The sequence below is a fragment of the Coptis chinensis genome, chromosome 6, assembly GCF_015680905.1.
Source record: "Coptis chinensis isolate HL-2020 chromosome 6, ASM1568090v1, whole genome shotgun sequence".
Taxonomy (NCBI): domain Eukaryota; kingdom Viridiplantae; phylum Streptophyta; class Magnoliopsida; order Ranunculales; family Ranunculaceae; genus Coptis; species Coptis chinensis.
In genome coordinates, this window is record NC_141461.1 from 34534213 (window position 1) to 34544370 (window position 10158).

The 10158-nt window shown below is 34.7% G+C and overlaps 1 protein-coding gene and 2 long non-coding RNA genes across 4 annotated transcripts; all 3 read left to right on the forward strand.

Annotated features, from left to right (window-relative positions):
* Positions 1-2888: 2888 nt before the first annotated feature.
* Positions 2889-4829, forward strand: LOC147492684 (bidirectional sugar transporter SWEET14-like). The gene is made up of 6 exons (XM_086565758.1): positions 2889-3039; positions 3476-3512; positions 3613-3823; positions 3925-4086; positions 4185-4304; positions 4386-4829. The coding sequence occupies exons 1-6, from the start codon at positions 2988-2990 to the stop codon at positions 4695-4697; spliced, it is 894 nt and encodes a 297-aa protein (XP_086421884.1). The 5' UTR covers positions 2889-2987; the 3' UTR covers positions 4698-4829.
* A 362-nt stretch (positions 4830-5191) lies between these two features.
* Positions 5192-6895, forward strand: LOC147492685 (uncharacterized). 2 transcript variants are annotated; one of them, XR_015199374.1, is made up of 3 exons: positions 5192-5463; positions 6085-6166; positions 6598-6895. It is a non-coding gene; the product is annotated as an uncharacterized LOC147492685 (long non-coding RNA). The 2 variants fall into 2 exon arrangements; XR_015199373.1 differs by lacking the exon at positions 6598-6895 and having other exon boundaries at positions 6085-6498.
* Positions 6896-8769: 1874 nt separating this feature from the next.
* Positions 8770-9530, forward strand: LOC147492686 (uncharacterized). The gene is made up of 3 exons (XR_015198191.1): positions 8770-9036; positions 9158-9241; positions 9476-9530. It is a non-coding gene; the product is annotated as an uncharacterized LOC147492686 (long non-coding RNA).
* The last annotated feature ends 628 nt before the right edge of the window (positions 9531-10158 follow it).

Genomic DNA, 10158 nt, shown 5'->3' on the forward strand with positions numbered 1-10158 from the left:
CATGGTAGATGATGTTGACTCGATGAAGTCCACTTCCGGTTATCTATTTACTTTTGCAGGGAGAGTAGTTTCTTGGCACTCTAAGTTGCAAAAATGTGTTGCCCCTTCCACTACAAAAGTCGAGTATATTGCAGCCACTGAGTGTTGCAAAGAGATGCTATAGATTAAGAGGTTCTTCGATGAACTAGGGCTCGGTAAAGCAGAAACAGTTTGTAGTTCTATGTGACAGTCAGAACGCCATCCATTTGAGCAAGAATCCGAGTTTTCACTCTAGAGCCAAGCACATACATATGCGTTATCATTGGATTAGAGAAGTTCTCGAAGACAAGCAATTGTGCAATGAGAAGATCCATACCGACAAGTCGGATATGATGACCAAAGTTTTACCGAAAGGTAAGTTTGATGTTTGATGTTTGATATTTGTTGTGGTCTGTTGATTCGGGAATGTTTGGAGTACTCCCCTCATGACTCGGAGGGGGAGATTGTTGGGTGTGAGCCCCTCACCATGTGATAGAAACAAGTATTGTTCGTGTGAAGAAGTCAGAGCGCGCGCACACTCAAATTGGTCGTGCCCAAGGTGCGCCCGCACCCTTGCCGTGAAAAAGAAGATAATTTTTTTTCAACATCTCACGAAACATGTCTACTGGAGTTTGGGAAAACTAGAAATATAAGAGGGGGCGCACACGCTCGATTTGCCATTGCCAAAAGCGCGCCCGCACTCATGCCTCTTAATACCAAGTTTCGATATTTCGCCAGAATATCGAGAACGTGTTTTTACACTGATATTTCACCCCAATATAAATAAAAGAGTTTCGGGTTTTGGAAAACCAAGTCTTGAATAGAAACTCAATTTTGTGAGCAACCAAAATTGAGAGGAAACTCTTACAAAGAGAAAAAGCTTGTAAGGAGAGAAGAGTAATCTAGTAAGTTTGGAGAGATTTAAGAAGAGTGATTGTAATCTTGCTTTCCACGCTTATAAAAGGATTTGGTCTTGTGGAAGTAGGCATCATTGGCCGAATCACGTTACATTTTTGTTGTGATCTGTTTTACTTTATTTATATTACTATTGCATGTTTGTGATAATTATATCCATAGTTTAGGCTTGTAGTTGTTGATTGTAGTGAAAGATTAGATTTTTTATTAGTACTTAAATTGATATTCTACCTTCCAAATGATTTATAAGCTATATCTCTGATTTAGTGATTTACCACCGTCAGATAACTCTTAGTATTTTCCTTAATTAACAAATCGCCAAAATTATGTACAGTTCTAGGCTTCTAGCTATGTAATAAGAAAAGGTTTCAGTATAGACTATAGTTTGGTACCCAGTCAAAACAAAATCAAGCCAACGAAATTAGATTATTAATTATAACATATGATTGCTTTTAAGACCAATTAACGTCGTTGATTATTTTTGTTCAAAAAGCAACATATGTCATGCGGCAGAATCGTCCCAGGAACGGTACCATACTTCCTGGTAGTATCCACTATGTATGCTTTCCAACTTCCAGATCCTTTCTTATAAGCTCAACTTTGCGCGCGAACCTATCTGTATCAAATGTTTGGCATTGTTAATTTTTCAAATCTCCTGCATGGTATTTTGGCAATCCACGTTACATCAAATATAAACCTTCCCACCCGATTGGTGATCAATATATAGATTGATATTATCAGAGCGGTCTAATTTAGGTGGGCACGCAATTAATCTATTTTATTGGCGAACTGAAATTTACTGTTATTACACATTTTGTTTGTAGCAGGCAATAAATTTTTTTTGAGAAGATATATATACTATACTGCGTGTTTGTCCTCTGCAATATTTACAACTAGCAATGAGTTTAACTTCAGAATTGCAAGGAGCGAGAAAGAAAAGCGACTGAGGACCAATAACTTTACTTGCAGTCGAATGGCACCCAGCTACCCACTAACAACAGGTTACCTAAAGTTGAATACGTATCAGCCTTAATTAAACAACCCAGAAACAGGGCAGGTTGTGGTGCTAGAGATGTAAGAAATAAGTTAGTCTTTGGTATTTCAGCTCCAATTGTCCGTGAAATTATTAATGTCGAGTTTTGGTGTCGAAGTGTATCCTAAAAGGTTTTAAGTTTCATAATTTGAAGTAAAATGACAATCTAGCAGTGGTTTAGCTACTTTGAGCTTGTGTTGTTGACTGCAGTGTCTTCTTTGCATTGCAAGTTTGCATGACAAATAAGCCTTGTTTGCTGTTATATATCACTGACTCGTTACGCACCTAATTAGTTTCCCGTATCCATGTTAGGAGAAATGACAGAGATACATATATTCAACCAACCCCTAATCAATCGACGATGAGCATTTTGGAAAAAAAAATTAGGTTATGGAAAAAATTAGGTTATGGATAAAAAAAGCATTAGATACAATTGTAAATATACCAATGGGTAGAACTAACTTAGATAACCAGCTTACCAGGTGTGAATGCCCCAAGTGCTAATTTACTGGTTCAATGTGGGACTATTATTATCAACAATATCAAGGCATATGTGATTTCTTAGAATAAAAAACTTGAAACAAATCCCTTAGATAGACAGAGACTAAGAGAGTGTATGTAGACGTACATTAGATTTTTCTCTCAATTAATACATTTTTACATCTGGTTATGTTGAAAAGAACAATTCTAGCTATCTTTCATACAACTTGCTATTGTGGATTTTGTTCAAGTCACTCAAAACATATTTCTTTTGTTCCCTTGTAACACTATTTTTAATTAATACAAAATCACCTTTAGAAAAAAAAAATTGCTATTGTGGATTTTGTTCAATGCAATCACCCTATTCCTATTCTATTGTGCATTTCCACTATGCCGCACCCTTAACCCTCTATATAAAGTGCTATGCCATCATACATTTCCCTCCAAGAACCTCATTAGAGTTTAGTAGAGTTGTAAGGAGAAGTTAGACAAAGCTAATTAGTCTTCAGCTAGCTTAGCTCGAGCTCACTCTGTTTCAGACATGGCCATCTTCACAATTGACCATCCATTGCAATTTGCCTTCGGTGTCCTAGGTAGAAAATAGAGCATACTTCATCCTCACCACCTATTAATCATTGCCTACATTATTATTCGTATACATATGCTTGAATTCGTTGATGTTTTTTTGCATGCATATAAGGGTTTTTGAGCTTTTCCCCAACCTTCCTAGCCTCCTAGGTGTTTCTTCTTGATGTATATAGTCTTCAATATAGAAAATATTTCTTGATTTTCAATTTTGATTTTCATTGTCTACAACTCTACATAATGTTGAGCATGAAGTCCAACCTTATGCAGCCTTTCTCTTCCTCAAATGTTAATATTGGCTTGCAATGCCCTCACACTACTACTACAACTTGAGCGGCTAATTTTCTAGTAATCAACCTCGTAAAGTTGGATTTATGATTTAATTAGAATATAAGCTACTCTTGATCGTATTAATGATAAAGTTTTCTTTTCAACTGGCCCCAGGAAACGTCGTGTCCTTCATGGTGTACCTTGCTCCGCTGTAAGTCTCAATTATTTTTATACAATGTTCTAGCGGACAGTTTATATAGTTAAAGAACCCAATGTAAATAACTGATCACGATTATATGTTCTTTTTGAAGGCCTACATTTTATCATATTTACAAGAAGAAATCGACTGAAGGGTTTCAATCAGTTCCTTATGTGATTGCACTCTTCAGTGCCATGCTTTGGATGTACTACGCGTTCCTTAAATCCGATGCATACTTGCTCATCACAATTAACTCATTTGGATGTGTCATAGAGACCATTTATATCTCCATGTTCATAGCATATGCACCAAGGAAGGCCAGAGTAAGAATTTTTCCCCCTTGCTTGATTGCCTCTGTTTATTTATTTATTTTGACGAATTTGATGGTACAAAATGCTAATTAAAGTTCAAATATGGATTGCAGATTCTAACAGCCAAATTACTTCTCTTGTTGAATCTTGGAGTCTTCTGTATGATCGTTCTTCTTACTCTCCTGTTAGCAAAAGGCCCAAACCGCGTTGTAGTTCTGGGATGGATTTGTGTTGCATTCGCGGCAAGTGTCTTTGCAGCACCCTTAAGCATTGTGGTGAGGGAGGACACATTATTTCATGACTCTATTGAGCTTGCTACTCTCAATTATCAGTATTTTCTATATAATCATTTTCTGGTTTGGTTTGTTCACAGAGGCTGGTAATAAGCACAAAGAGTGTGGAGTTTATGCCATTCTCGCTATCATTATTCCTGACCTTAAGCGCAATTTCATGGTTTTCTTACGGTTTATTATTGAAGGACATCTATATTGCTGTAAGTAATATGCAGTGCTGCAATCTCATATCTTTTATGTTTTAAATAATTTTCTGAATTTTCATTTTGGTTGGTGGATAGATCCCAAACGTACTAGGCTTTTTCTTCGGGGTACTTCAAATGATACTCTATGCCATCTACAAGGACACCAAGAAAACTATTGACGAGAAAAAGGTACCAGAACAGAAATTTGATGTTGATAATCTAAGTACGACTGATAACAGTGAGGAACACATTATCGATGTTCAACCAGAATGTGAAGAAAATATAGATATCGCTCAAGAAGATTTAAAGGACATGATTGAACAAATCGGGAAGATGAACAAGAAATGCATGGAGTATCCAGTGATGCCAATAAGCTACGGCAATATTGCTTGTGTTGAAGTAGTCTAAATATTTGTCTGTGCTAAGTTAATTTATGTACTTCATTCTGTTATTTTCTACTTTTTTTTTGCTGGACTGTAAATTTGTATTGAAGTGGCCTGTAATAAATTTTTAATAAAAATGTATTGTGAAGATAGCAGACATCATCAGTTCCTAAGAACCTTGCTTTTTTGCCAACTTCTACAAAACACGTAACAACTATATGTGACACATTGGCGAATTTTTGTGAAAAATTGCAGGCAGGCTCTTCAAAGTTCAAAGTTCAAACTACTTCAAGCTATGTAATGAAACCCCACTTAGGAAATGAGAATTTCATGTTTGTTTGAAAACCAATATATCAGGGATCATATATATACCATAAAAGAAAATTTCTAAAATACCACAAAATTCATACAAATGTTATTTTTCTGATATTTCAGAGTTCCAAACCGATACATACTAGAGATTTCAACACACTAGCATTCCGACCGTATTGAAATTCCGTACTACCAAAAATTAGATATTTCAACACATCCTATCGATATATCAACGAATTCCAGATTGACTAAAATGTGGAATGACCATTTTTTAGACGTGTTCCTAAGTCCTAACTTTCTAAGTTCCTAAAAATGCAAGGCGCCAACGTTCGCTGCCAGACAATAATTTAGGACCAATAAGGCCATAAGCGGCAATACCTGTAAATTGTTTTCTTGTTTCTTCGTGTTTGGTTATTGCTCTCAATATGTTTGAAGAGTTGTCTGAATGGTAAATCTGTTATTACACTAGTTATACTTTGGTACGTAAAGATGCTTCAGATTATCTTCTAGTCTTTTGCACTAGCTATTCCATGTCTCATTACCAATGTTTGCCCAAAAGGTGCGGTTGTCCGGTTGATAGACTGGATCAGTTTTAGTCTCTGGAGTCAAGGAATGTCAGCAACATTGGATAGTGAATTACTGAAGTTATTGCTATAGATAGGTTTGATATCAATCCATATATTAAGAAATCCTAAGAATAGGAGACCACTCCTATTAGCTGAACTGTTCACTAGTGATGATGTTAAGTTTCTGAAACCATTTAACACTTCAGTAGAATAGGGGCATCCAGAGAAGAGATGTCTACTCTGGTTACAAAGCCAAAATGAAGAATGGTTGAAGAGCTTCTTCTCTGTTTCCGTGTCTTGAGTTGAGACTTGAGAGACTATTAGAAAAGTGAATGAGTGTCTGGGTATCACATATTTCCCCCATACAAGAACTGACATGTGTGCCTGAGAAGAACAGAGCTTTCTAAGCGCCATTTTATGTGAACTGTTGAGTATGATGTGGTGTCCACACAACTCTGTCCTTAGGCAAATAGGCATTTATACTATCTTGATGCATGGAATTTTACTCTGTGAATATTCCTCTCTCAAATTCAGGTACGTGAATAGGGAAAATATGTCAGCAACATTGGATGGGGAAGTTGGTAATATGGATTGGTTTCATGCGGAATTTATTCAGGTATTTTGCTAGGTGCTCTGATTGAAGAACCATTATATATCGTATTCCTCTCCCCCTATTCTAATCAGTTTACTAAATTACAGTTAGGGCCTGCTGATAAATTAATTTCGAAGTAAACACTACTAGTGTTCACCGACTAAAATAGAAATAATTCAATGCACTTTAAAAAAAATTAGGTATTTCATCTTTTGTGTTGTTGTTGCTGTTGTAAGTTGTAACAAGTATGCTTATTTATGTAATAGTGAAAATTAGATTTTTAAGAGAGAATTAAGGCCTTATATTTATCAATTACATATCAGAACTGTGCAGGGGATTTCTGCTATTACTACACATACCTGCATTTCGGCCCTAAGCCACCTATTTATTTTGTAATATTGTATAATTTCCTACTCTACACTTTTTCACATAGACTTTCATAATGACTTATGCAGATCTGCTGTAATGATGGTGTATTGGTGTCTGATTGTTTCTTATAATCAATATTGAATCATAATCCTTATTTGGCATCAATTTATGCATGTATATATATAGTGTATCTTTGACAGCTAATTTAACTGCAATAAGCCTATAAGCTTCTCAAGGATAGAAACTTACTATCAAATATGAACTTTTAAAGATTTTTAATAATTTTATCAAATTATTACAATCATTACTTTGTCATGCCTGGACCACTAAAGTATGTCAAGGAACTACACAAACATTTCATTTGGCATGTTATTAATTGGAGAGATCTTGCTTTGAAGACATACCTTTTGGCTACTATATATATATATACAGTACGGATCTTAGAAGTACATATTTATTTTAAGTTAAAATAAGTACGTAAATAAAACTTCACTTAGAAAATGAATTCAAATCTAATTTTTGTGGATATCATCTACTCACCATAAACTATATATATACTAGAAAGTAGACCCGTGCATACGCACTGGCTCTTTTAAAAATTTGCTCAACAATCATAACAAATTGTGATTCTTGTTTTCGTCGCTAATCTATTTTAATTCCCTAACAAATTATTTTAATCAAATCTTAAAAACCCGTTTTAATTTCTTAACAAATTATTTTAATCAAGTCTTAAAAATCCGTTTTAATTTCTTAACAAATTATTTTAATTATGTTTTAAAAACCCGTATTTTTTAATTGGGGTAGGGATACCATTTTAATTTGGAAATAAATAGTTTTTATGCTACTATTTGAGTTTTGGTTTTAAAAGGAAAGAAGATTCCCGTTTGAAGTTGAATTCTAAAAAAAAAAGAGTTTTCCGTTTTAAATTAACTATTAAGTTGATGACGTGGAATTTTAATGGAGCTCGAAAAATACCCTTTGTGGGAGCTTTAATATTAAGACTAGAAAGTAGGCCCGTGCATACGCACCAGCTCTTTTGAAAACATGTTCAACAATCATAACTATATACATATAGAAATTTTCTAACAAATCGTGATTCTCGTTTTTAGTTGCTAACCTATTGTAATTTTATAACAAATCATTTTAATTAAGTTTTAAAAACCCGTTTTAATTTTCTAACAAATTGTTTTAATTAAGTTTTATAAACCCATTTTTTTAACCCCGTTTAATAGTTGACTTAATTTAGAAATATGATTTCCGTATTAATAGGAGAATGATTTTCGTTTTAATTAGATATGCTATATTTTTCCTTTTCAATAAGAAAGGAATTCCCGTTTTAATTAGAAGTGTTAGAATTTCTTTTTTCTAATAGAGGAGGAATTTCTGTTTTAATAGGAAATTGATTCCCGTTTTAATTAGAAGTGTCTAATAAATAAGAAAGAAATTCCTGTTTCAATAGGAGGTGATGATGTGGAATTTTAATAGAATTTCGAAAAATATCATTTGTGGGAGCTTTAATATTAAGATATAGATATATATTACAAAGAAAAAAGAAAACAATTATTCGGAAATATGAACAGTATAACGCAGTCTTATACGCACTTATGTTTCGTACTAAATTTAAATCTAGAAAAAATGATAAAGCAGCTCAGTTGAATTAAAATGATGATAACTTATGATAATGGGAAATCCTATCCACTTTAAATCTCACGGGTAGAGATAAAGATGCTCTAAGCCTCTATTATCTAGTCCCCTCTAATTTTATTATAGGATCAAGACTTTGGCTAAAGATATTATAATTAGCTCATTTTTTGTAGACGGTTCGCATGATAAGGGGTTCATCTCCACCAAAAATGAGAAATTAAGTCATTGTAGAAGTACACTCTTTTGTAGGGGTGTCAATGTAGCCTGGCCGTACTTTTCAGACAAAAGCTAGAACTTTGGTCTTAGTGGTCTAATCTGTCATAATTAAGGACCGTGGCATTTCTCCGGGGCTAACCATTTTCATCTAATCCATAGGGAAAGGTCAAGTTTTTTTAATTTAATGTATCCACTTACAAATATTATCACACAATGCCCCAAGGGTGGTTGTCTATTTTATGGAGATGAATTCAGATTACATCGAACTAATTGCTCTTTTGTAAAAGGAATCATTTTGGGCAAGAAAAGTATTTGGGTGGATTTGCCATTACCTTTGAAATTGAACATTTATTTCCTCATAAATTTCCTTCTTAAAATGAGTTAAATTCTTACTATGTATTTATAACATTTAAAACTAACAACTCATAATTATCTATCCTAGTCTATACTCTATATAAACAATGTTTGTGAAACAAAAACAAAAACAAAAGAAACAAAAAATTCAAACCATGGTTTCACTGAAACTTGTCATCTCATTAGTTGTAGTATGGACTTTTTGTGTGAGTCTCCATGGACTTAACGGAAGTATTTTGCCAAAAGAAGGACATATAGAGATGAAGAAACAACTCAAAATTCGCAATAAGCTTGCAATCAAGACATTTAAGGTAATAAGCTTGCAATCAAGACATTTAAGGTATCATCATTACTATTTTCATTTTTTTTTTTTTATATTGGTACATACACCCATATTCATCAAGGAATGGATTTTTCATGTTGTTTCTTCAGACAAATGCAGGCATTTACAATTGTATTGACATCACAAGACAGCCAGCACTAGAAAACCCTTTACTGCAGAATCATGATATACAGGTATATCATCTTTATACAACTTCGCCTGTGTTATCACCATCATTTGATGACTGTTATGGGCTGAGATTATCCAATAAAGAGTACTCTTTGGTTTTAAGGAAAAAATCTTTAACCAATAAGAAAAGAAATTTAAACAAATTAAACATAGTAGATGTACTATATATATAATTAAACACGGAGAAATCATGCAAATAACATACTAAAACTAAATTGTTTTTTCTATGTATTATAAAGATATTGTAGGGGAGTGATATTCTCTATCCAGCACGCGCCTAGTATGGCGGGAATGGCACATCGACCTTTGGATACGGTGTGTCCGATCCATGAGCTAGTAGAACGCCTTCTGAGACGAGGATCGCAATTATCCGCGCGAACTTCTGCGGGAAGTGACACAGATCCTCTATCCAGAAGCAATCATGACTAAAGGTGTACTTGCACATATCTTGACCGTCGACCACGGGTCACGACCGCCAAAGCTACTTTGTACTGATCGCCACCCCACATCATTCAAAGACAAACCTATGAGGGCGGTTCTCGCGTGATATCCTAATCTCCACCCCTTATTTGGGAGATCCTTTACACGTGGTGAGCAAGGATACACTCTCAATCTCTATAAATACCTCTCCTATGAACTACGCCAGACCTGATTCTACTCTCCCCCATACAACCCAAAATAAAATACGTAGGCAGTTCGCTCTCACGTCGAACTCAGTCTCATCCAATAACCTATTCTAGTCCCCCAGTGACTGTTTGTAAGGGAAAACCAAATCACACCTTTACAGATATGTACTTGCACTACCAAAAATAAGACTTTTTGCCGCGGCCGCCGGCCGTGGCCAAAAGTACCCAAAACTGCCACCAAATGTTTTTTGCGGTAAAACTTCTTGCCACCGAGGCACTATTTGGTGTCACAAAAT

Coding starts and splice junctions, on each gene's coding strand:
- LOC147492684 (XM_086565758.1), top strand. CDS start 2,988: ATGGCCATCTTCACAATTGACCATCCATTGCAATTTGCCTTCGGTGTC. Junction 3,040..3,475: donor ATTTGCCTTCGGTGTCCTAG/GTAGAAAATAGA, acceptor AACTGGCCCCAG/GAAACGTCGTGTCCTTCATG. Junction 4,087..4,184: donor CAGCACCCTTAAGCATTGTG/GTGAGGGAGGAC, acceptor GTTTGTTCACAG/AGGCTGGTAATAAGCACAAA.